This window comes from Schistocerca cancellata, chromosome 7, assembly GCF_023864275.1.
Source record: "Schistocerca cancellata isolate TAMUIC-IGC-003103 chromosome 7, iqSchCanc2.1, whole genome shotgun sequence".
NCBI lineage: Eukaryota > Metazoa > Arthropoda > Insecta > Orthoptera > Acrididae > Schistocerca > Schistocerca cancellata.
The window spans coordinates 342,979,476-343,006,658 of NC_064632.1; the positions used below are offsets into that span (position 1 = coordinate 342,979,476).

Below are 27,183 nucleotides of genomic sequence, written 5' to 3' on the forward strand. Positions count from 1 at the left end.
GATACTTTATGGTCGAAGGTTGTTACTTACACTGCTGCTTTCTTTGGTAATGATCAACAAGAACCAAATAATAAGCTGCATATGATAGAAGATGTTCTGAACGAGAGTTTAGCGAAAATTTTTCTCCGTTTGAAAATCTTTGCAGACGCCTCTTTAGTACATTATATTCTGCACAGAAATTAGTCATCTTAGATTTAAAAATCTAGTCAATTGCCGTGCTTCAATGCTGACTGTATCACTATTAGGCATAAAAATAATATGAATATAAACATTACATGATATGTATATTCTTCCGTGTTTGTTGTTGTCTCACTCTAGTTTCGTAGTTTATTAGCCAGACAGGATTTAAATGAGAGAGCAGCAAACACGAAAGAATACATGGCAAAATGTTTATATTCGTATTATTCTTATGGTGAAGAAAACACTGCGTGTGATTCACAATTCATAAAAGTTCCTATTAGCAACCATCTCTTCTGACAAGTAGGAAAAAATTCAGAATGTAGAGTTGGCCATATTGACAAATATCCCTAACACTTAACAGTCTTGCCAGTCGGATTTTCGTAGTACATTGAAATGCTGCTACATTCGAAGATGAACAATACGGAATTTGTATTTACTTCGTCGGATAATGTACGAAAATGCAGTGGTTCGAAACTCGGGGCGGAGAATAAAGCTCGTCTTCCACCCTTTTTTTTAAATTTTTTTACTGATGCAGAGGTTTTGGCGCCAGTATTTATCTTTGTGCCTGCAAAGCATGCCCGTGTAGCACTACACATATTCGAAGGCAGAAGTTAGTTGTGGCGGCACCTACCAACATTTTTCAGAACTTCCACTTACTTTGCAATCGATCCTAAGCAGCAGGCGGTTTTTTGGATTACAGAAACCGGAAAAAAACTGCGGCTTAGATTCGAGTAAATACGGTACTTCACAGCCTACGTCATCTGAATTCCTCCCACCAACACCAGCTTTTCTGAACTGTTTGTGTTAACTCACGATGCAACACATCTTTAGTTCCTGTAAACCCCTGGCCTCAATGTTCACTAGTCTCTGTCCTCTACCTGCCTCTATCCCATTCCCTGCTCCCACTCCAAACCCACAGTCCTTCATCCTTGCAGCACTCCTGCACTCCTGCATAGCTAGCTCTCTCCTCACCATTTTCCATTTTGCCCCCCCCCCCCAAACCTCTCCTGAGGTGCTGCACATGGCAGCCCACTATCCTATGGAGAGTAGATCCTCCAAACCTAACACCTCAGTAGAGTGTTTAGATTTTGCGGCGTGCAGTTGCAGCTGTAATTGTTATAAAGCTAAGTACTGACAAAGTTATTTGTGCACTGTTATACAGTTATTAAATTTAATAGTTTTCAGTGGTGTTTCGTGCTGTTTGTGGCAAAATAACGATTTAATAAACTTATGGAAACGTTCGTTCACTATGTTTTTTAGAGTTGTCTGTGTATGGAAGTTGTTTAGTAAATTTTGCGCTTCAGTTTTCAGCTGATGTTTCTTATTGTTTCTATTGAAATATTTCAGTAAAATTTTCAGTCAGTGTTTTAACTTCATTGAGTGTTGAATTTTTGGTTTTAACTAATAATTTTTTGAAGTTTTGTTGGTATTGGTATTAGCTGTGGTGTAGTAGTATTAATACAGGTAGTTGCTTTCTTAGTAGACAGAGAATTTTGAGACCACTATTGTTAGTTCTATAAATAGTTCTACTGGTACAACTGAACTTAGGTAACAAAGACATATAGTTTTTTTTCCTGTGACAGTAAAATTTTACCATGAGTGAGCAGTGTGGGCTTCTGTAAAGAATTAATGTTAGTATTTTGTAGCTGTAACTTATTACACTGATAGTTCGGTAATTTTCACATCTGTCAACACCTGCTTTCTTTTGTATTGGAATTATTATATTCTTCTTGAAGTCTGAGGGTATTTCACCTGTCTCATACAACTTGCTCACCAGATGGTTGAGTTTTGTCATGGATGGCTCTTCCGAGGCTATCACTACTTTTAATGAAATGTTGTCTACTCCCGGGGCCTTGTTTTGACTTACGTATTTCAGTGCTGTCAAATTATTCACGCAGTATCATCTACATCCTGTTCAATTTCTATAATATTGCTCTCAAGTACATCGCCCTTGTATAGACCCTCTATATACTCTCTCAAACTGTCTGCTTTCCCTTCTTTGCTTAGGACTGGCTTTCCATCTGAGCTCTTGATATTCATACAGGTGGTTCTCTTTTCTCCAAAGGTCTCTTTAATTTTCCTGTAGGCAGTATCTACCTTACCCCTAGTGATATATGCCTCTACATCCTTGCATTTGTCCTCTAACCATCCCTGCTTAGCCATTTTGCACTTACTGTTGATCTCATTTTTGAGATGTTTGTATTCCTTTTTATCTGCTTCATTTACTGCATTTTTATATTTTCTCATTTCATCAATTAAATTCAATATCTCTTCTGTTACTAAAGGATTTCTACTAACCCTCTCCTTTTTACACACTTGATCCTCTGCTGCCTTCATTATTTCATCTCCCAAAGCTACCCATTCTTCTACAGTATTTCTTTCCCCTGTTCTTGTCAATTGTTCCCTAATGTTCTCCCGGAAACTCTCTAGAACCTCTGGTTCTTTCAGTTTATCCAGGTTCCACCTCCTTAAATTTCCACCTTTTTGCAGTTTCTTCAGTTTTAATCTACAATTCATAACCAATAAATTGTGGTCAGTGTCCACATTTGTCCCTGGAAATGCCTTACAATTTAAAACCTGGTTCCTAAATCTCTGTCTTACCATTATATAATCTATCTGAAACCTTCCAGTGTCTCCAGGCCTCTCCCACATATACAACCTTCTTTCATGATTCTTAAACCAAGTGTTAGCAATGATTAGGTTATGCTCTGTGCAAAATTCTACCAGGCGGCTTCCTCTTTGCCCCCAAGTCCATATTCACTTACTACTTTTCTTTCTCATCCTTTTCCTACTATCGAATTCCAGTCCCCCATGACCATTAAATTTTCGTCTCCCTTAACTATCTGAATAATTTCTTTTATTGCACCATACATTTCTTCAATCTCTTGATCATCTGCGGAGCTAGTTGGCATGTAGGCATGGGCTTCGTGTCTATCTTGGCTACAATAATGCGTTCACTCCACAGTTATAAGAGTCGAGGAGCATGAAAGGGAACAGTGGTTCGGAGGGAAGTGAGACTGGGTTGTAGCCTATCCCCAATGTTACTCAATCTATACACTGAGCAAACAGTAAAGGAACTAAAAGAAAAATTTGGAGTAGCAATTAAAATCCATGGAGAAGAAATAAAAACTTTGAGGTTTTCCAATGATGTAATTCTGTCAGAGACAGCAAAGGACCTGGAAGAGCAGTTGGCAGTTGAACAGAATGGACAGTGTCTTGAAAGAAGGCTATAAGATGAACATCAACAAAACCAAAACGAGGATAATGGAATGTAGTCGAATTAAATCGGGTGATGTTGAGGGTATTATATTACAAAATGAGATACTTAAAGTAGTAAATGAGTTTTGCTATTTGGGGAGCAAAATAACTGATGATGGTCGAAGTACAGAGGATATAAAATGTACACTGGCAATGGCAAGGAAAGCGAAGAATGCTGAGGATTAGATGGGTAGATCGTGCAACTAATGAGGAGGTACTGAACAGAAATGGGGAGAAGAGGAATTTATGGCCCAACTTGTCTAGAGGAAGGGATCGGTTGGTAGGATCAGTTGGTAGGACTAAGCAGATTCAGAAGAATGTAGGGTGCAGTAGTTACTTGGAAATGAAGAAGCTTGCAAAGGATAGAGTAGCATGGAGAGCTGCATCAAACCAGTCTCTAGACTGAAGACCATAACAACAACATGCTGTTCATAGTATCTTATGTGCATTCCTATTTTTTATTCATTATTAAACCAACTCCTGCATTACCCCTATTTGATTTTGTATTTATAACCCTGTATTCACTTGACCAGAAGTCTTGTTCCTTCTGCCACCAAACTTCACTAATTCTCACTATATCTAACTGTAATCTATCCACTTCACTTTTTAAATTTTCTAACCTACCTGTCCAATTAAGGGATCTGACATCCCACGCTCTGATCCGTAGAATGCCAATTTTCTTTTTTCTGATAATGATGTCCTCCTGAGTAGTCCGAAAGGGGGACTATTTTACTCTCAGAATATTTTACCAAAGAGAACGCCCTCATCATTTAACCATGCTGTACGTCTGTGGTTTATCATTGCTTTCAGCTGTTCACAGTACCAGCACAGCAAGGCTGTTTTGGTTGATGTTACAAGGCCAGACCAGTCAATCATCCAGACTGTTGCCCCTGCAGCTACTGAAAAGGCTGCTGCCCCTCCCTCTTCAGAAATGACACGTTTGTCTGACCTCTGAACAAATACCCCTCCTTTGTGGTGGCACCTACAGTATGGCTATCTATTTCGCTCAGGCATGCAAACCTCCACACCAAAGGCAAGGTCCATTGTTCATGGGGGTAGGAAGCTCAAATGCATAGCAGCCTTTTTGTTCTGTTGATCTGCGACTCAATGTCTGCTTTATAGGGTATGAGTAGTAATCTATTCTTTTCATGACATTGTCAAATGACTTAATCAAATTGTAATTAATGTTAAAAATAGAAAAGAAACGCAAAAAAATCACAGTGAATGTGTATACTGACAAGAACAGAAACAAACAAAAAATCACTGTGAATGTGTATATTGAGAAGAGTGTTCCTATTGTCAGTTTATTTTTTCTCATTTTATACACATGTTACTCATTTTTAACTTCCATCTCTGCTTTTATCAACTTTTGAAAAATTTGGAAACTTTCTCCTTCTGCTCTGATGTAAAAAAATTCTGAAGTGTTCCAATGATAATTGTTTTCCTTGTTTTATGAATGTGTTAGTTGTTCTTTCCACTATGTCTACATTTTATTTATTCTGCAAGCAAGGGTACACTCTCAACTATGTTGGCGATCTTTATACAATACAATTCTGTGATTTGTGAAACATACACACATCAATTGTTACAAATGGATTACTGCTTCAGAACAGGATAGTGTAGTGTTTCGCGAATTTCTGCAAAAATTCAAGAACCACTCAGCCTTCTACCATCTCGAACACACAATATTTTAAATAGAAGTGTGAGAGAGTCTATTTACTGCGCATCACCTGTCCGTGTGTGCAGGTTTGTAGTTTATCGTGAGATGACTATAGATGAGGTGGTCGAACGGCACCAAGAAGTGTTTGCCGGTCGCGCAATGGAAGCCGTAGTGAAAGAACAAGAAGTGTTTATGTATTCTGTGCTGTTTTATAGCTTTGACGACTGTATTGGAAAAAACAGAACAGTTGAGATATTGTCAATTAATGCTCGTTTTGGACTTAGAAAGGATACGATATGTATTCAGATTCATATTGAAAAAGGACATGGTTGTCAAGCCAACCCTACCTTATGTGTAAATGAACTTTGTTTCTACATCTACGTTTACATCTACATACATACTCTGCAATCCACCATAAGGTGCGTGGCGGAGGGTACCTTGTACCACAACTAGCATCTTCTCTCCCTGTCCCACTCCCAAACAGAATGAGGGAAAAATGACTGCCTATATGCCTCTGTACGAGCCCTAATCTCTCTTATCTTTGTGGTCTTTCCGTGAAATATAAGATGGCGGGAGTAAAACAGTACTGCAGTCAGCCTCAAATGCTGGTTCTCTAAATTTCCTCAGTATCGATTCACGAAAAGAACGCCTCCAGAGACTCCCACCCGAGTTCCTGAAGCATTTCCGTAAGACTCGCGTGATGATCAAACCTACCAGTAACAAATCTAGCAGCCCGCCTCTGATTCCTTCTATATCCTTCCTCAATCTGACCTGATAGGGATCCCAAACACTCGAGCAGTACTCAAGAATGTGAAGAGACTTACCTGATAGTGTTTGTTTATGTGGAGAATGAGTTTTGTAAAAGTTTGATGTTCAAATATACATAGTAAAGTTAGGCAAAAGAAACTGCGTACGTCTGCTTATTTTTAAAAATAGAAAGAGTCTTGAGAAATTCCTGTTCCTAGTAGATATACTTCAGAGAGAAAGAGAAAAGGAGGTTGGATCAACTGAAATATTTCATGTATTTTGACTTGGCAGACACCTGGTATGAAGGATTATCACTAGTATATCATTACATGAAATTAAATATTACAAAGTATTACTTACAGAAAATGAGCAAGAGCATGGTTGTTCCAGTCATCAAAATCAAATATCCGTTCTCGAATCTCAGTAGCATTTGTTGTTCCCCACCAATTCTCTGCCACATCCACTTCACTTTCCAGATGAGCAGTTTGCACTCCAGCAACCAGCTCAAAATCCACTGTGTTGTCCCCAAGCAAATTCCGTCTCACTTGTACCTTCTGCACACCACGGAATCCAATAGCAAATGATGGGTTGCTATCAGTGTTCTGTAAAAAAATTATGACATCCTTTCTATCACTGAAATTCTAACAGCTGTCTAGTTTCATACTGTCCTTTGACCCTTTAAAATTAATATTCATATCTCACAATTATAACAAAATGGAAAGTACTGCTTAATTCTTAAATTTCAAGCTTTTTGGTGGTCAAAGTTTCTATTATATGTCCAGAGACTGCCACTTCATGCAGACACAGGCTTTATGAATAAATCATAAATCTTATTTTATTGATGTTTTTGAAGTACATTCATTTTTTAGATATTTATTTTCAACCCTTTTCTGTAATTTCTATTCACATTGTGTGAAATGTGCACCGAATTTTAGTACTGTGTGACTGTTAGACCACCATATGCGAAGAGCTGATAACGCTGTCAACAGTATTGAATTTATTGTGAAGCTGCTTCTTTGCTGTCATTTTGTTCTCCCCCAATTACGGTGAGATTTTTGGGTTCTGCTGATGATGGAACAATGATGTCAAAAATTATCTGGGTGAGTACAAGAAAAAAATGGGATTGTGATTCACAATCTTCTGAACAAACGTTCAATATAAACATGCAAATACTGACAAATATTGTGGTAACTCAAGTCCAATATAAATGCGTAGTCTGATAATAATCACTGCAAGAAATTAATATGCGGTACTATCTCACAGTTGAAGACAACCCGATCTGGTACGGATCCCACACTGATGAGCAATACTCAAGTATAGGCCGAACGAGTGTTTTGTAAGCCACCTCCTTTGTTAATGGACTACATTTTCTAAGGACTCTCCCAATGAATCTCAACCTGGCACCCGCCTTACCAACAATTAATTTTATATGATCATTCCACTTCAAATCGTTCCGCACGCATTCTCCCAGATATTTTACAGAAGTAACTGCTACCAGTGTTTGTTCCGCAATAAAGGATCCTTCTTTCTATGTATTCGCAATACATTACATTTGTCTATGTTAAGGGTCAGTTGCCACTCCCTGCACCAAGTGCCTATCCGCTGCAGATCTTCCTGCATTTCGCTACAATTTTCTAATGCTGCAACTTCTCTGTATACTACAGCTTCATCCGCGAAAAGCCGCATAGAACTTCCGACACTATCTACTAGGTCATTTATATATATTGTGAAAAGCAATGGTCCCATAACACTCCCCTGTGGCACGCCAGAGGTTACTTTAACGTCTGTAGACGTCTCTCCATTGATAACAACATGCTGTGTCCTGTTTGCTAAAAATTCTTCAATCCAGCCACACAGCTGGTCTGATATTCCGTAGGCTCTTACTTTGTTTATCAGGTGACAGTGCGGAACTGTATCGAACGCCTTCCGAAAGTCAAGAAAAATAGCATCTACCTGGGAGCCTGTATCTAATATTTTCTGGGTCTCATGAACAAATAAAGCGAGTTGGGTCTCACACGATCGCTGTTTCCGGAATCCATGTTGATTCCTACATAGTAGATTCTGGGTTTCCAAAAACGACATGATACTCGAGCAAAAAACATGTTCTAAAATTCTACAACAGATCGACGTCAGAGATATAGGTCTCTAGTTTTGCGCATCTACTCGACGACCCTTCTTGAAGACTGGAACTACCTGTGCTCTTTTCCAATCAATTGGAACCTTCCATTCCTCTAGAGACTTGCGGTACATGGCTGTTAGAAGGGGGGCAAGTTCTTTCGCGTACTCTGTGTAGAATCAAATTGGTATCCCGTCAGGTCTGTTGGACTTTCCTCTGTTAAGTGATTCCAGTTGCTTTTCTATTCCTCGGACACTTATTTCGAAGTCAGCCATCTTTTAGTTTGTGCGAGGATTTAGAGAAGGAACTGCAGTGCGATCTTCCTCTGTGAAACAGCTTTGGAAAAAGGTGTTTAGTATTTCAGCTTTACGCGTGTCATCCTCTGTTTCAATGCCTTCATCATCCCGGAGTGTCTGGATATGCTGTTTCGAGCCACTTACTGATTTAACGTAAGACCAGAACTTCCTAGGATTTTCTGTCAAGTCGGTACATACAATTTTACTTTCAAATTCACTGAACGCTTCACGCATAGCCCTCCTTACGCTAACTTTGACATCGTTTAGCTTCTGTTTGTCTGAGAGGTTTTGGCTGCGTTTAAACTTGGAGTGAAGCTCTCTTTGCTTTCGCAGTAGTTTCCTAACTTTGTTGTTGTACCACGGTGGGTTTTTCCTGTCCCTCACAGTTTTACTCGGCACATACCTGTCTAAAAAGCATTTCACGATTGCCTTGAACTGTTTCCATAAACACTCAACATTGTAAGTTCCGGACACAAAGTAATAATCCAGACATGATCGATTGTACCTCCTTCCTGGTTGATGACTGGAACTGATCAGCTGTCGGACCCCCTTCGTCTAATAGGTGCTGCTCATGCATGGTAGTTTACATCTTTGGGCGAGTTTAGTGACATCTCCGACCAGTCAAAGGGACTGTGTCTGTGATACAATATCCACAGTGAACACCTATCTTCAGATGTGTGTGTGTGTGTGTGTGTGTGTGTGTGTGTGTGTGTGTGTGTGTGTGTGTCTATATATATGGCTGACAAAAATGCAAAGCACACAGAGGACATGGCCAGGTGTCGTTGTAACTTCTTACTCACAATTGGCAGGTATGTAAACGATTAAAGTTGCAATTCTCTGTGACAGGCAGAACAGCCACCAGAGTGCATTAGTATTGTTCATGTTCAGTTCTGTTACCAGACCTGGTATGGTATATAGTGGGAGTGAAGAGTGTCAGATGTTGAGTGATCGCCGCAAAGGACACAGAGATGCCAGTGTTTACTTGTATGAGACAGAGTTATCAGAAAGTGACACAAGTTTGAAAGAAGTCTCATTGTGGGTCTCCACTTGGCTAACTATTCAAATTATCCAGATTTGTGGGACATTCTGTTGTGACAGCACCTTGAAATTGGATTGCATCGGGATGTGAGGGCAGGCATACTTGTCACCAAGGTTCTGGTCAACCATGTCTGACCACCACAAAGGAGAATTGCCATATTGCGCACCAAGCACACTGTAACCCCTTCACGGCCAAGCTTCCCATATGAGGACAAGTACTGGACTGCCTGCAATATTCATGTCATCCCACACCAAAGGTCAGAGACTAGTAGAGGCTGGACCTGGGAACTGCAGTCCCATGAGCAGGCTGCTCTTAACACTACAACACAAACGACTATGTCCAGAGTGGTGCCATGACCAGGAAGCATGGATTGATGATGAATGGCATCACACTGTGTTCAGCGATGAAGTGTGTTTGTGCACTACCTCAGATGACAATTGTCAGTAAATATGGCAGCGTCCTGGGGAGAGGCCCCATTCTTCTGTCTGGAGAGATACAGCTGTTACTCTGGGTGTCATTGCGTGGGGAGCCATTGGGTATGGCTTCAAGTCACAGCTGGTATCATTGAGGGAAATCTGACAGCACAAAGAAGGTCATAAACATCCTGTATCCTCATGACAGTATCATGGTGCACAATGCTCATCTGCATATGGCAAATACCTTTATGAAGTGTCTGCATGGTGCTGAGGTAGTCCTGTGGACAACTGGATTCCCAGGAGTCTTGAGAGTGCTGCTGGATCAAACAATGAAACTGGAGCAGAGCAACATAGTGCTGCAAGAAGTAAGGTGGACTGGAAGCAAAGGCATAGAAAAGAGAGAAGTTAACATATTTTACAGCTACAGTGGAAGGAAGCACGAGTTTGGCACTGGTTTCATGGTACATCACCAACAAAAACATTTAGTAATCAGGTTTAGACGTAGTAGTCCAGGCCTGGCCAAACAGCACTCTGGAAGTGAAAGTTTTCCAGCCATGCTCCTGCCTAGTGCTCTGAGAGTAGTGGTGAGTTTGTACTAAGGGGTTAGGAGCAGATACAACTGGACATCACTAGAACAACACAGTCGGCTGGTTACAGTTCACGAACAAGACCAATTATGTTAAATTAGATTTGAGATCTACATTAAGAATACCATTGTGTCTGTACACTTATCCAGAAAAAGAAAAAGTGGAGAGACCACATCATTCAACACTGAATGGTACTTTGAAGGCTTAATATGTCATTGTACTGTTATGAGTCGAAAAACTTTCATTAGAACATCCTTACAACACCAGCCACACAGATGATATAATGCACTTGCCTTTCGATGAATGATAGTGAATGCTGGCTCTCCATGGGAGAATAGCAGCCTGCATTGCTGCGAAAGGTGGATATACACTGTACTAGTGCCGACATTGTGCATGCTCTGTTGCCTGTGTCTATGTGCCTGTGGTTCTGTCAGTGTGATCATGTGATGTATCTGACCCCAGGAATGTGTCAATAAAGTTTCCCCTTCCTGGGACAATGAATTCACGGTGTTCTTATTTCAATTTCCAGGAGTGTAGAACAGCTGCCTTTAGCTAGTAACAATAACTATTAATGGCTCCGATAGTTGGCAAAACACAGATGGTGAAAAAAATTACAGTGATATGCTTTCATTCAGAATCATGTGAGAATGATGCTGCACTGTAACAGATGCTTTTGCGTGTCAGTTCAGCCCACTAGCACTTTTTGTTTACTGGTAAGAATGGCATAAATGAATTGTTTTCCATGTTGTGTAGAGGACTGTTTTTGCAAAACAATAGCTGACCAAACAAATTTATATGCACATTAGTACACAGTTTCTCGTCCCAATTTAGCAGCAATATCTGGGGTTCACTGCTGGCAAGGCACAACAAGTGATGAGGTGAAAATACTGACTGGAATATTCATTCTTCAGGGAATTTTGCACAAGTCAGAACACAAACTGTACTTTTCAAAGAGGAAGTCACTTGATACACACACTGTTTAAGAAATTTACAAATTAAAGAACATTACATATTTTCCAGAATGAGATTTTCACTCTGCAGCGGAGTGTGCGCTGATATGAAACTTCCTGGCAGATTAAAATTGTGTGCCCGACCGAGACTCAAACTCGGGACCTTTGCCTTTCGCAGGCAAGCGCTCTACCATCTGAGCTACCGAAGCACGACTCACGCCCGGTCCTCACAGCTTTACTTCTGCCAGTATCTCGTCTCCTACCTTCCAAACTTTACTTTCATTACATATTTTGTCGTAATTTCTCCATTTTGTAGATAATAAATCATATGATCCCTTAGATACCATGAACAGAAAACTATTCAAAGCTCAGCAGATTACGGAAGTGCAGTCACAAAGGGACATAACTGTTGATGATTTTCTGTTGCTCTAGAAACATCATCTTGGATGAAAGGAGTTGCCTTACTTCATAAAAAAGAAAAAAACTGTAAAAGAGCAAATATGCCACAGCGTACAGAAACAAGCAGAGGTCAATGAAATGGAAGGACAAGTGAGGTGTTGTGATAGCATATACATTTCAGGAAGTACATCCAGAGAATGGCATCATACAAATGCCAAGTGTTCTCATCGACTACAAGATGAATACAGGAGGCATGGATAAGAGTGATACCCAATTGCAATGCTACCAAATGGTAAGGAGCAGAATGCAAAAACATTATCAGAAGATTCTCCCCATTTATTAGACATTACATGCTTCAGAGCACACTTTCTTTACAGAAAACATGGCAGCAAAAAAAGTAATTGGAATTCATGATTAGTCTCTGGCATTAACTACGTGAAAAATAAAATTTCACTTTCTTCTATAATACATTCTATTCTATCCCAAGTTAATTTAGGTTTGGTCCAAAAACTAAAATCAACAGAAAAATGTTTTAATGAGTGAGCAAGGCATGTGGTGCAACTGCATCAGCCAGAGATAGGGGAAATAATCCACTGATAAAGAGTGTGCATAAAAAATACCCACTTAAGGGTTAAGCAATCCAGACAGCTTTAATCACAAAAATTTACATTTATGCCCCAATAACCAGCAACAAATATATTTCCAAATGTGTAAGCTATGTTTCATAGTCATGTGTTGTGATAAGTATGCTAATCCAACTTTGGTCTCATTCAAGTAATTAACTGTGTAGGCAACTGATGTGCTAAAAAGACAGAAATGGATTAGTACAAGAAATGAAAACAGATTATGAAATTTGCTTGTAAGTAGATGCAGTTCAAATAACCTGCTGCAGTGGTGCTGTATTTCGTCGAACTTCATTGAATATAAAAAATGCTGGAACAGTGCCCAAAATCTCCGACTGGCTATTAGCTCCAAATTCTACCAGATAATGGCAGCGATTTCCCTCAATCAGGTTACGATTCAGCAGCATAAGTTTTTCCATTCCTCTAACTGACAGGAGGCCTTCACTTGCATGACATACATTTTCACGGAACATGTTCTTGGATACATTCAGCCTGAAAACACAATTAAAACAAAAGTACACGTCTGTTGCTTACCAAAACATATCTACATCATACCAGTTAACAGCAAAAAATTCTGTTCATAATTTTTTATTGCTTCTTATATCATTTACTACAATTCACCTTACAATCTAAAAGTTTCAAAAGAATGTACCGTTTACAGTTTAAGACTCAAAAGAGGAAATAAGGAGTTATAATTACCCTACATGTCACTAGAGATTTGAGCACAATGTCAATATGACCAGGAAATTTTGGAAAGTAAAGCTAATTCAGTGCAGATGCAGTTTTGTAAAGGAAGACTTATCCTTATAATAGATAACTTTATCACAGCCTCCCAACACCTGAAGGACATGTGACACAATTAGACTCTTAGGCAGTTAGGAATGGATACTGTCAGAGACCCATGACAAGTGACACCATAATCATATGACACTACAGGCAATTTAATGACAAAATGTTCTAGTATGCATGATGAGGAACATAATGTCTCATTGTCCTTAGCTGTGCCAGAAGTAATGATGAGGTTGAAACTTCAGAACCTTTTCCATTGTCCATGCACAACTCTCCAGAGCCCTTGGTGCATAAAACTATCATCTTCGGCCAAAGGTGAACATTACATGAATGTGCAAACATTAGTGATACAGTAAGAGATTAATATGCATCAAACAGATTATAGCAATAATAAAGAATGAAAGACACATCAGTTATCATTGATGTACATAGTTTAACTTTTCAGCTATTTGATTTACTTTCAGGGACTAAAGGTTTAAGATTTAACTTCATTCTATACTCCAAAAAACTTAACCAGGAAGAGGGGAAGAAAAAAACTTCTTACCTGGCAAAATGACCTCCAATTTCAACAGCGAAATTAAAGTTGTTTCGCCATGTATTGTTCATCAACACAACAGAATGTGTGAAGTTTTCATTGTATTGCCAAACATATGGCAGCTCAATAACAAAACCACCAGCTTTATTGCGTTCTACTGAACTGTCCTTCACTTGCCAGTGGAATAAATTTGCCGAACCTCTTAGGTCTCTGAAATAAAATCAGCACACAGTTAACTGCTGAAGCTATTATTATTTCTTACTGTTACAGAAAGTGCTGCACTTCCTAATAAACCACATTAGTAAAATTACACTGTGTTTAAATAACAGCGATCTAGAAAAAATGTTAACCAATACTACAGAGACTCATGAGTAATGTACTGAACATCTATCAAATTATAGGCTATTGATATTTTCTCCATGAGATATATTAAAGAAACACTGCATGAATTTTCTATCAAATCTCCACCCACTTTAGGCTTTTTATCATTTCCTGAAATCACTTCTGGCATATGTCACTTGGGCTCCCAAAAAGGGTCACAGTTGATTTTTTCCTTCATTCTTGACAAGCTGGTGTTCCATCTCTGATGATGTCTTCGGGCTATGACACACAAACCTAACTTTCTTCACTTTAGGTATGATTTTTTTCAGAAACTAATGTTCAATATCACAAAAAAGAACACAATCAAAAAAGTTTAAATAAAAATCACATTGTCTTGTTGGGTATAAAAAGATATGCTTAATATTAAATTACATACTTGCCGTGCTGGTGTATTCCTGCTCCATTATCAGTCAACAGTGTTGAATCAATGGTGATGTTGACTTCTGCCAAAGGTGCTGTATCTGTTTGCTCAGCAGTGCTATTCCTCAAGAACCTTGGAGAATCAACCAAAACAGCTTCACGTTTATTGAAGGTCACCTCACTTGACATAACTTCCATGGTTTCATTTCCTGTGCGTAAGTACAGTTCTCCCGCATCACCTACAAGTCTGAAAAATATCATTATGTATAAGTTGCTTGCAATTTAGACAAAACTGCATAAAACATTACTTCCATACGTTTCTACCTCTCACTGCAGTGACAATAATGTATGTCTGCTCTAGACTGCTACTGTGCTGGAATGTTGCTTTGGATCACCGTGTTGTGGTGTTAACTTTTTGTGCAGAAATGCATAACACAGCTATCTTTCAATTTGTCTACTAGATGAAATAAATGTACAATTAATATTATGTGAAACACCAGATCCATAGCTAGAGCAAGGTTGACAAATAAACAAACATAAGTATGTTGTAGCACTAAATTGGAACATTCGTAAATACAACTCTCACCAGGAGGGAAAGGCTGATAGGAATAGGAAACATATGGGAGAAAGTAACAACTGAAGGAAGAAACAGTAATGCAAGGGACAACGCTTTCAGCTCATTGAGGCTTGTTCTAGCCATCCCAGCGTACTGACAAATATGCCTTTTTCTACTGTTTGGTTGGATTTTCTTTTTCTAAAAAATTTAAGATAATTTAATTTATATGATACGATTAAATAACAACTGGATATGTGAAGAATGTGAGAAATTTAAGTCAACTGGTGCATAATATGGCTGGAGCCAGTTGCTGGTGTGTAAACATCATTGCAAAAAAATGTGCAAAAAAACTGTGAAGACATGTTTTTGTTTCTGTTTTTGTGTTCAGTGTACCAGAAGTTGATGAAACGCTCTCATATTGTATAATTTAGTGCATAAATCATCCAAACTGAAAGATGATGTAAATTAATTTGTATTAAATATTTCTGATCAGAGGTTACAATCTGCCTCCTAACCTAACTGGTATATCCATAAAAACCATATTTGAAAGGATTGTATACAACACAAAATAATGTACCATATTAATAACATATGGATGTCTGAAGATAGCAGCATTCTGGCAAAACAAGCTGCACTAAACTATTATTGGAAATAAAAAAGTGGTTAAGACAGGAAATATTCTACAACTAGTAATTTTTTTTAAGACAGTTACAGAATTCAACCAATTTCATAGGGATAATTTTAAGTGTCACAGCCAGTGTCCACCATTTCACCTCATGCAGGAAGTCAATGGTCATATTTCCCTTTCTGTCACAGAATACTGTAAACATCCAATTCTCCACTGACACAATCTGCCCGAATTTAGACTTGCACAAGAGTAGACTAATGCCAATTTATTGACTTCTGCATGGTTGGGAGAGAAAGTGAAAATCATATATACGCAAATAATCTGCACCATTGAATAGTCCGCACGCTCTAATTTTAAGGAAGATGGGGAAAAAAAAGAAACGTTGGCTTTAATATGTGTTTGTTTTATTTACAAAAATATTATTCTAACATAATAATTCTATTCATCTTCACTTTTATTGTTATCACTAGTGGAAGAATCACTGTGGTTGTCGCCATCTCCACATAGAACTTTGTCCTTGGTTCTGTCCGGTTATAATGATACAGCCTTCCCCAGGATTCATATGAAATGTCTGATGCACCTTTTTTTTATTTGCATCCAGATAGTTATCAGACAATTCAATGCTTCCTAAGGTCTTGTATGTGTGTCTTTATATATATATATCATTCTGTCCTACTTAATAAAAAACTTGATATTCATTGTGAAGGCATGTGGAATGTTCTGGAAGGACATGCGTTGTCATAATTATCGGTGGATTGTTGTCATTGATAAGATAATGTACATATACTAACTTCAGTAACTAATCAAGAAATTGAACTAATAATTTCTTAGAAATAAATAACTAGAGACTGCAGAGATGTTAGCATGAAAAATAAATGGTTCTAATTAACAAAATGGTAATCTAAAAATCCAGTAACAGAAGACCTAACTATCTTGAGAAACAGCTTAAAAATTATTACCAAGTGATGTATTTTTATTTGTTATTTATTTTTATGTCTTCCTCTATAATTAATATTCTTTGTAATTACATTTCTAATTAACTCTCCAGTTGTTTACATCTCACAGTTTCCCAATTTCCAGAATTTGAGGCCTTATTTGTGCATTTTATATATGTATTTTTGTTAAGCATGAAAATTTCACATTGATTCATCAATGGACCAGGCAGAATAAACTTTAGTTAAGTAACATTCACATGAGTCGTTACACAGTGAATCTGTGATATCACATTTTTTTTAAGGATTTTTCCACCACTGGCAGCAGAATGGAGTCCCACGCACGTTTTATCCATCCACAAATCTGCGACAAATCGAGCCATTTAATTTTTTCACTCGGTGTGAACTTGTGGTTTTCATCAGCCATCCATTGCGTGTATCACTGTTTAAGTGCGGCTCTGAATGGCCGATTTATACATGCATCTAATTTTTGCAGGATGGATGTTAGGTCTCCAGAGATAATGGCCATGTCAGTTTCTTCTTTTGGTAACTTGCTTCCACTTCCTCAGTTGTATGTCTGCAGAATCTATCCAGGTTCACTGTACACCTTTGCTTCTCACTGCCACCAGTTTCTATGATGACACTGGATTCCCCTTTCCTCTTTCCCTGGCATCTCAAAGTAGACTGACATTTGAGCCACGTTACCAATTTTGCGATAATATACAGGAATGTCCATGGTGCAAATTTAATACATAGTGATGAAAATTTACTGCTTTTGCCTCGTAATTGCCTGAAAGCCATTGAGTGATGGTAGTTTTCCTCTGGGAACCTAATCTGTTTCAACTGAAAAATCTTGATAGGCAGCTCCGGCTAGCTTCAAAACTGGTGATGCCTAGTTCTTTTGCTAAACCCAATGCTTTGAGTGAGCACATCCCTGTTGTCACTTCTCATGTATGTGAGTGCAGAGCTTTCTTTTCGAGGACTAGATGCTTTGCTTTTTGGCTGCAAAATGCCTGGCAATTACTGTTCATTCTTGAAGCTATCTTTTATTTTTTTGTCAGTTGTGAATACAACCCTCACTCACATAGTACATTTTTCTCACTGCATAGTTTCCAATGTTGTCTGCTTCTTTGGGAGGACGACGGTTCAATCCCACGTCTGGCCATCCTGATTTAGGTTTTCCGTGATTTCCCTAAATCACTCCAGGCAAATGCTGGGATGGTTCCTTTGAAAGGGCACGGCCGACTTGCTTCCCCATCCTTACCTAATCCTATGAGACCTATGACCTCGCTGTTTGGTCTCTTCCCCCAAACAACCCAACCCAACCCAACTCTGCTTCTTCCATAATTTTTTTTAAAAATTTTCCTTTAGTTGGATATGAGTAACAATGAGAATCTGTAGCCATAATTAGCAAGTTAACATGTAGTTAATACTTGGCTTCTAATGTGCTACTGATGCATCACGGACTAAGATCGCAACACTACTCTAGAGTAATGGGATCTATTTCTGAAGACGGAGCAGTGTACCAACCTTCTTACAATTAATAAAAGGACCCCAGTTTTTCATCCTCAAATTCAAGAAAAACTATGTGTAAGTTATACAAGTTAATCTTCATTTCACTGCCTCTAATGATCCTACCCAAGATCTCTTCATCGTTATCATATGACTGCAACAAAAATTCAATAACCAGTTTCTCCATAATGCGGATGTGAGTTACTACAAAATTGTAGAACCATAATGAAGAACCAAACAACTCCATTCTTGACGAAGGTCTCTGTGCCAAGCATGTTCTATTGCTACTTGGAAATGGCTGCACTGAAGGTTGAAATGAATCTGTCAACACTCAGAACTGAATGTGTTTTGATCTTCATTCGAAATGTCTTTACTGTTTCTATGTATTAGTTTTGGCCCTAGTAAAAGGTTTTCAGCAACACGTGGCACACAGTTTCTAGAAAGAAAAGTGCTTCACAATAATGTTGTGCAAGGACGGGGATGCCTGTGGCTACTAATTACTTCACAAAGTTATCATTGATAAGGCTTTGGAAAATAGCTACACAAATAATGCTCTTGTTGTTGACCAGCATGTATAGCACAGCACACAGTGCGCTAGCTTGCGAGACAGGTAGGTGAGTCAGGACTGGATCAAATCTGTGCAGTGGATTGATGACTATGGGTGGTGCACTGACCAGTCTGAGTGTGGTTTTTAGGTAGTTTCCCACACTTGTTCAGGCAAATGCTGGTCTTGTCCCCAATTTTGACCTCAGAAATCACAACAACAAAACATTTAAAACACAGTACAGTACAAAGATCACACAATTCACAGACAGGTGGCGCACACAACTTCCCTCCCTCACTAAGCTGACAACAGCAGCGACAGGAAGGGCTTCTGGCCACAAAGTTAAATAAAGTAAATTTCCCAAATAATGAGTACAGTGACCCCATATTAGACAGGATTAATGCTATGATGCAGGATTAATGCTAGGAATGAGAAGGAGAATGTTCACTGCTGTTTGCCATGGTGTCCTAAACATCAGGTTGTAACGGAACATATTAAAGGCTTTACTGTACCGAAGTATGCGATACTCTCCAAATTCAACCAGTTTAACGAGTATTTATGATTATAGAAAAGTTATTGTGTATGTTAACAATAATTGCATAACATGTCTCCATAAACAGTCAACCCATTAAAATTATACTGAATAACTGACCCACACAAAAGTTTATACCACTTGATCACTGATACAGCAAATGTCATCATGTAAAAACACTAAGTTCATCTTAAATAATTAATATGAAGTACGAAAAATAGTGGCCAACTTTGGTATTTTGGATCTCCTTAAATAAAAATCACCCAGTGAAACCTATTTGTTCACTAGGAGCGGTTTCACTCAGTATTCACGAAATCAATCCTATTTTAGACAAAAACCAAAGTAATTCTTAATAATTCATGTTATTTACTTATTTATGCAAATTAGAGAAGTCAATTGACAAACTTCTAAAAAACGGCCTTTTTCTAACAAAGAATTATTCTGTCAAGTCAACAAATCTGTCTGTCATTTTAATAACATGTTAAATTATGTCACTCGATGCAAATTAATAACTTTTCTGCACAAATTATGATAACAGATGTACATGTGACTTATAAACTATATCTCTTTTTAGTAGTTCTTTGACAATGTTATAAGTACAAGCAGCAAGAAGAGTTGGGAGGCAGTCGGAATGTCACTTTGGTAAAGTGTGTTTGTGTGTTATTGTTTGAGGTGGATAAACAAAGCAAAGAACATGTAAAGGAAGTACTACTTTGTGTTGTGTCATGGTCTTTGGTGGACAGTGGAATTAAGATGGCCACCAGAGTAATAAATATTTGAAGTTTACATATTTGTTGGTTTCACTCGTTCTTTATCATCAAAAGCATATAAATAACACGGGACCTCATGTGTTTAACCCTAGACAACCAGATTTAGAGCCAGCATCAGCATCGAGAGACAGCAGCGATCCAGCAAGTAGCAGCGATTACCACAACACAATGCATTTTAATGGCGCCAACCTAACATCAAGTGCTAACAAGCTCCGTAAATGGGAGTGAAATAGTGCGATTATAGCAATTAGCAATATCTACGACCAGGCGACCATTACAAAAGTGGGGGCTCGTCCGGGATCTTTAAGTGCATTGATGATAATAGTGCAGCGATAAATTTCGTATGTGCTTAGCACTCCAAAAAAGTTTATTTGTGCAGTGTGTCAACAGTGAAAATATGTCAAAAATAAACAAATAAATAAAGTGTGTTTGTGCGACTACGAAAAACTATCATCACACCACTCGGAAGATTAACGTCTGGATTATGTCAATGGAATTCATCAATCAAGACTTCAGCTTCGATAAAACCGAATATAAGTGAAGAAAGCCAACAAGAACACCAATCACGACATCATAGCATAGCTACATAAAGCAAGGTATTTTGTTGTTGTCATTTAAAATAATTAATAGTTAACATGTCTCTACCTGAGAGTGATGAGATCGTAGGAAATGTAAAAATTGAACCAGGGGATGGTGAACAATTAAACTTAACAGAGTGGCTAGCAGGGTTTGCAACTCAAATAAGCTCGCAACTTAAACAATCAAGTGAACAAGTAAGTTTGGATTTTAAACAATCAAGTGAACAAGTACGTTTGGATTTTAAACAATCAAGTGAACAAGTAAGTTTGAAACTTAAAGAAAACACAGATAGACTGGATAAGTTAAGTTTGGATTTTGATCTATTAAGTACTCATCTCAATGAGAAGTGTGAGGAAATTAAAACTACCCTCAGTAAGAACACTAGAGAACAGTTGATACACTTCAGAAAAGAATTTCAAGTTAAAGTTGAAAGTTTAAATGAAAACATACAAGCTAACACAGACAGCATTGCTGTCATCTATAACAGAGCATTGCTGTCATCTATAATAGAGTAGATACTGAAGCTAAAAGATTAGATCAGAGAATAGACCAAACATCAGAAAACCTTAAACAAGAATACAACCTGTATACCACTAATGTAGATACAAAAGTAGAAAATATACACACTAAATATACACAATTGGAGGACGCATTGATGTCCAAACAAACGATTTACAATCAAAATACAATGTATGGGCACATCCAAGTGAAATGCTTTCCTGGTGAAAATCTGCACCCTATTGACTTTATTTGCCAATGTAAGGATATGTTTGTTGTAGGAATGTCAGATAACATAAAAATTAAGTTAGTAAAACGGTTTCTAGAAGGGGAGGCCCTATCCTGGGCAAATGAGAATAATGATTCTTGGAATACTTTTGAAGAGTTTGAAGCTAAATTTATTTGTAAATTTTGGTCACAATCCATACAAGCCAGATTAAAGTCAGAATTTCTAAATGGACCAGTGTATAGAGGGAAAGTACGGGGAATGCAAAAATTTTGCAGAGATCAATTGAAAAAACTTGCTCACTTGAATAACTCTTTTGATATTATGACACAAATTGATGTTTTAAAAAGAAGGTTACCAGAGAGACTGCAGTGGGAATTGGCCCATGGACCAGACGATTCAATGGAAGAGTTCCTGAAATTTGTAGATAGATTAGATAGGGCCTTGGAAAGAGAAAATAACCAAAGTTTTGGCTCTGGCAACAACCAGTATGGGGGGTGGAACAGGAATGTAAATAGAGATTATTATGGGAGGAGAGACTTTGAAAATTCTGGAAATAATGCTCCAAATAGGGGAGATAGGAAATATGAAAATGATTTCAGAAACAATACACAGGAGGGAGGATGGAGAAGAGATAACAGGAATGATAGAAATAGGTATTGGGGAAGAGAACAAGATAGAAGGCGGTTTGCTGAAACTAGTGAACAAAACGACAACTACAAACGGACAGACCGAGGGAACCAGCCGGGAAACGGTGGACAGTCCCACTAGATGTCCGTAGTTTTGGGGCTAGACAATATTATGACAGGACAACACACAACCGAAACTGGAAAAGGAGAAGATACAATGTAAAGAGTAAGTACCATGAAAATACTGATGTTGTTAGAAGAAATAAATTAGAATTTAATAAAAGGTTTTGGGATACTATGAGTAAAAGTGATACAGTTAATAAAAACAGTGTTCAAGCACAGGTAGTTAGTGAAAGTGCAGAAGTTGAAGGTATTGCAGAGTTCCATAGTTGGGCTGAAAAATATACTGGTGTTAATAACAAGTCAGACACACCACAAATAGAATCTATTTTGGGGGGTTTATTTGATAAGAAGGGGGATGACGAAGTGTTTAATGGAACCAAAGACTCAATTGCTGAGATTCAGATACATAGGGGGGAAACTGAAGATGGGGTTGTTGTGGAGGAGGAGGAAGAAGTAATAGAGGGACATTTACATAATAATCCTAAATCAAGTGATGTTATTGATGAGAGTGTGGAGGAAGAAATAAAAGTATTTGTAGAATTGAAAAGTGATTATGTGCTAAAGGTAAGTGATGTGACAAACATGGGTAATAATGAGGTTAATTTAAGTGAAATGCAGACTAGGGAATGTGTATCTGAGGACAAGCTATTGCCTATTGGGAACTATGAAACACTAATCTATGAGAATGGTAATAATAATAATATTAAAGAAAATATAAAGGGATGGAATGTAAATGTGTGTTTTCAAGAAAAAGGGGAAAAGTTTTTAGAAGTTTTGTGGAACAACTATGGAAACTGTATAAACAAAGATGCCTTTTGGAAAGAATTAGCAAAGGTAAGTGCAACCTTGTATCCTACATGGTGGACAAGAATCCGTAGTGGACTTTATAAAAAATGGGGTGAAAACAGTAGGTTGTTAAGTGACAACACAGTGTTAAAAGGAACAGATGAAAACAAAGGTTTATGTTTAAATGTCAATGCTTTGCAAACAGAGAGGGATGTGTCTAAGTGTAGGAAAGAGACATTAGACTTAGGAACTAAAGAAATTGAAAATGATCTATTGTTTGAAAATACAGAAATAGACAAAGATGTTGAGTTAGGTTGTCCATATGTTAAAGTAAACATTGACATTTGCCCATTTGAAATAAAAGAAAGCCCACATCCTAATGCGTATAGACTTATCTTTCCCAGATCAAGAAGGTTATTTGGATTAAGAAACATCACTGAATTGAAACCATATAAACATGATTAAGCACATTTCCCTGTTTGAATACAGTTGCTTACCCATTTTCCATAAAGCATGTTATCAGCAAAGATTTTTACTGGGTGTGTCAAATAGCAACTACCACTCATCCTACAGACCCTGGAAAAGTTCCAGATCTCTGAGAGAATGTTTTTATATTTTTATTGTCACTATTGAATATTAAATTTTGAGACATCTTCCTTACTTGCAACGGGCAAGAAGGTGACAAACATTTATTACTTTCCTTTTGTATTGTTGAATATGGGACATACTTGCACCAAATAAAAGACAATGTAAAAAAATTGTTGTGCAAGACCCATCATCTTGTTACTATTCTTTTCTTAGGCACAAGATTTGTGTACAATTTTCTACAGCTAATCAGATGTTCACCAAGTTTGATGTTTGTGTTATGTTGTGACCAATTTAAGTGTCCAATTTTGGTATTCATATGTTCTTGTACTATCTTGACTGTGTCTCAATGGGAGACAAGGTTTAAAAAACTCTTCTTTTTTTTGCAAATGCATATTATACTCATACATGTGACTTCTCTAGTGTTTGTGTTTATATATCATGTCCATACTTATAATTCTGTTCTTTGTTTTCATTTCTTTTATGTGGCTCAAAAAGAGCAGACAGTTGCAATATTTTCCTATGGACATATGGCCTGTCCATCTATGTACTATATTTATGTTCCTTCTATTATCTTGATTATTCTGTGACTGAATGAGAGCTGACTTTGAAATAATTTACATATATTTTTTATATACCTTAAAATCGCATGTGATATATTTGTGTCTGTTTTTGATCATTTTCCATGTGGCTCACTGGGAGCAAAGATTAACATTTTTTTTTACTTTCATATATTATTAAATATTTTTATTATGCTGTCATACTGAGAGCCATAACACAAAGTGCATTTGAAACAACACAACTAAAATGTTTGCAGGAAAAAGTCATTTTGAAACGGTGTAACGGTCCTTGTATACATACACATTATCCATAGTAAAAAAACAAATTATTTAAGTAGTACTTTCCCAAATTTTAACCATTTGACACATTTGTCCTAGTCGGCTAATATCATTAACGTTCTGTAAATGATATTACCCGAGGGGGGTATTGTAACGGAACATATTAAAGGCTTTACTGTACCGAAGTATGCGATACCCTCCAAATTCAACCAGTTTAACGAGTATTTATGATTATAGAAAAGTTATTGTGTATGTTAACAATGACTGCATAACATGTCTCCATAAACAGTCAACCCATTAAAATTATACTGAATAACTGACCCACACAAAAGTTTATATCACTTGATCACTGATACAGCAAATGTCATCATGTAAAAACACTAAGTTCATCTTAAATAATTAACATGAAGTACGAAAAATAGTGGCCAACTTTGGTATTTTGGATCTCCTTAAATAAAAATCACCCAGTGAAACCTATTTGTTCACTAGGAGCGGTTTCACTCAGTATTCACGAAATCAATCCCATTTTAGACAAAAACCAAAGTAATTCTTAATAATTCATGTTATTTACTTATTTATGCAAATTAGAGAAGTCAATTGACAAACTTCTAAAAAACGGCCTTTTTCTAACAAAGAATTATTCTGTCAAGTCAACAAATCTGTCTGTCATTTTAATAACATGTTAAATTATGTCACTCGATGCAAATTAATAACTTTTCTGCACAAATTATGATAACAGATGTACATGTGACTTATAAACTATATCTCTTTTTAGTAGTTCTTTGACAATGTTATAAATACAAGCAGCAAGAAGAGTCGGGAGGCAGTCGGAATGTCACTTTGGTAAAGTGTGTTTGTGTGTTATTGTTTGAGGTGGATAAACAAAGCAAAGAATATGTAAAGGAAGTACTACTTTGTGTTGTGTCATGGTCTTTGGTGGACAGTGGAATTAAGATGGCCACCAGAGTAATAAATATTTGAAGTTTACATATTTGTTGGTTTCACTCGTTCTTTATCATCAAAAGCATATAAATAACACGGGACCTCATGTGTTTAACCCTAGACAACCAGATTTAGAGCCAGCATCAGCATCGAGAGACAGCAGCGATCCAGCAAGTAGCAGCGATTACCACAACACAATGCATTTTAATGGCACCAACCTAACATCAAGTGCTAACAAGCTCCGTAAATGGGAGTGAAATAGTGTGATTATAGCAATTAGCAATATCTACGACCAGGCGACCATTACAAGGTGCTGACAGCATTATGCATAACTTCTACATCATCTGAGTTGGTGTGAGCTTTCACCCCTATGTATCAGACACCACAGGAACTCTTGAACTTCACAACCAGACCAGAAGGTAACAACAATAGCATTCCAGCCACACCACCAAGTGGCATTCATGGTGATGGCAGGGGTTGTTGGTGAACCGTACCTTCTCCTACATCCGCAGGGTCACAAGCCTATATTAGGCCTGCATGTATCCTTCCACAAGGCAGTTAGTTAGGCAGACATGTGAACTTAGCAGAACAGTTCCATTGCAGTGAGCAACTGACTAGAAGATCTCCGCTATGCCTTGCTCTGAACTCTGCCATCACCTTCATGGACAGCATGCCACCTCCTCTGTATGGACTCTCAGTGTGATCGGCGAAACGGCAGCTGGGACTTGGCATAATTTCTACTGTTTGTTTTCTTCACTGACAAGATAGTGCCAAAACTTGACTTTATGCTTCCATCCTTGCTGGACTTAGAAATTTTTCTAAACTGTTTGACCAATAGTGCTTTTCCTGTGAAGAACTTCTGTCTCTGCAGCTTAAGCTAGAGTGTGGACTTTGTTTTCAAACCCAGGAATTGAGGAACATGCTGAACGTAACTTTATTCACATTTCGAAATCTGGCTCATCTTTAAAAGTAGATATCTCTGTGGACCCAGATATATCACTGTTCAGAACATATACTAAACAGGGCTGACAGTAAGTTCCACTGTGCTATACTTTTTTAGTGAATTCGAAATCCTTCAGACTGGAGGGAGAATAAAACAGAGCTTTCCTTTTCAGTCACTATAAACATAACACGGTGTTAAATGGAGAGCTGCTACAGGTCACACACAAGAACAACATCCCAAATCCTTCATTTATGCAACCTCGTCTTTCACATTATATCGCCCAACACATTTTGACAGTTTGGGAAACTAACTTTCTAGACAGACTTCATATATATAACAACTCCCCACTGAAACATGACAAAAAATAAGCGACAGAAATCGTGTTTATACACTCCGCCTTACAAAAACAACAACAGCTACCTCCATTGCTGAACACTTTTACAAAGCACTGTGATTGAAGCACAAAAATGTTGTCTTCATTGGTAAGATCTGACATTGTAGAAAGAAATGTGAGTGCACATAATACCTGCTGTAATATGATAGATGTAATCCATTGGCATTGTGACGAATCCGTGAGGCAACAATTGTCAGCGTCGGTGGTGGGCCACGACGATTAACAGCTGTGGCAGCTGGCGCCCTCACAGCTGACACTGCCAGGACCATTCCTCCCAGAGCGGCTTCACCACTTCGATACTCAAGAACAACAGCAGATGACGATGACAGCATGGGAAAGTGCGTGCGGTCTTCTCTCAGATCCAAAATATCAGCAGCCAGTACTCGACTGGGTCCATCCACCAAAGATAGACGTTCTGTGCTGCGCTCCAAAGGCATGTTCAGCAACTGTAGGCCTAATACGTAACCCTCTAAGACCTAAAATCAAAATTTCAAAATAATGTGTTTCATGACAATTGGTACCACATCCAAACACACAAATGACATCTCCATCTCTGAACAACATAAGCAACTGTGATACAATAATAAAATATGGGTTGAGCAAGACGGCGCAGAGATAAACGGCACTGAATGTGTATTGGGGAAAAGCAGGTTTCCAATCCATATCTAATTACCTTGACTTAAGTTTCTGTAATTCACTTAAACTCTCTCAAGCGAATGTTCAGCTGAATCCTTCTACAACACCACAGACAGATCCTTCCTTCAGCCTCCTGGAATTGAGTTAATGTTTCATCTCCAACAACTTTGCAAGTAATGGAATTGTACACATT

General features: G+C 37.9%; 1 protein-coding gene across 1 annotated transcript in view; it reads right to left on the reverse strand.

The window, feature by feature from the left end:
- The window catches only part of LOC126092760 (protein bark beetle), a 380,473-nt gene that overhangs the window by 94,516 nt on the left and 258,774 nt on the right, over positions 1–27,183 (reverse strand). The window contains exons 17-21 of the mRNA XM_049908487.1: positions 26,487–26,830; positions 14,353–14,583; positions 13,605–13,805; positions 12,532–12,763; positions 6,206–6,447 (exon numbers count right to left, since the gene is read on the reverse strand). Coding sequence (XP_049764444.1) covers positions 6,206–6,447; positions 12,532–12,763; positions 13,605–13,805; positions 14,353–14,583; positions 26,487–26,830 — 1,250 coding nt within the window. The remainder of the gene's footprint in view (positions 1–6,205; positions 6,448–12,531; positions 12,764–13,604; positions 13,806–14,352; positions 14,584–26,486; positions 26,831–27,183) is intronic.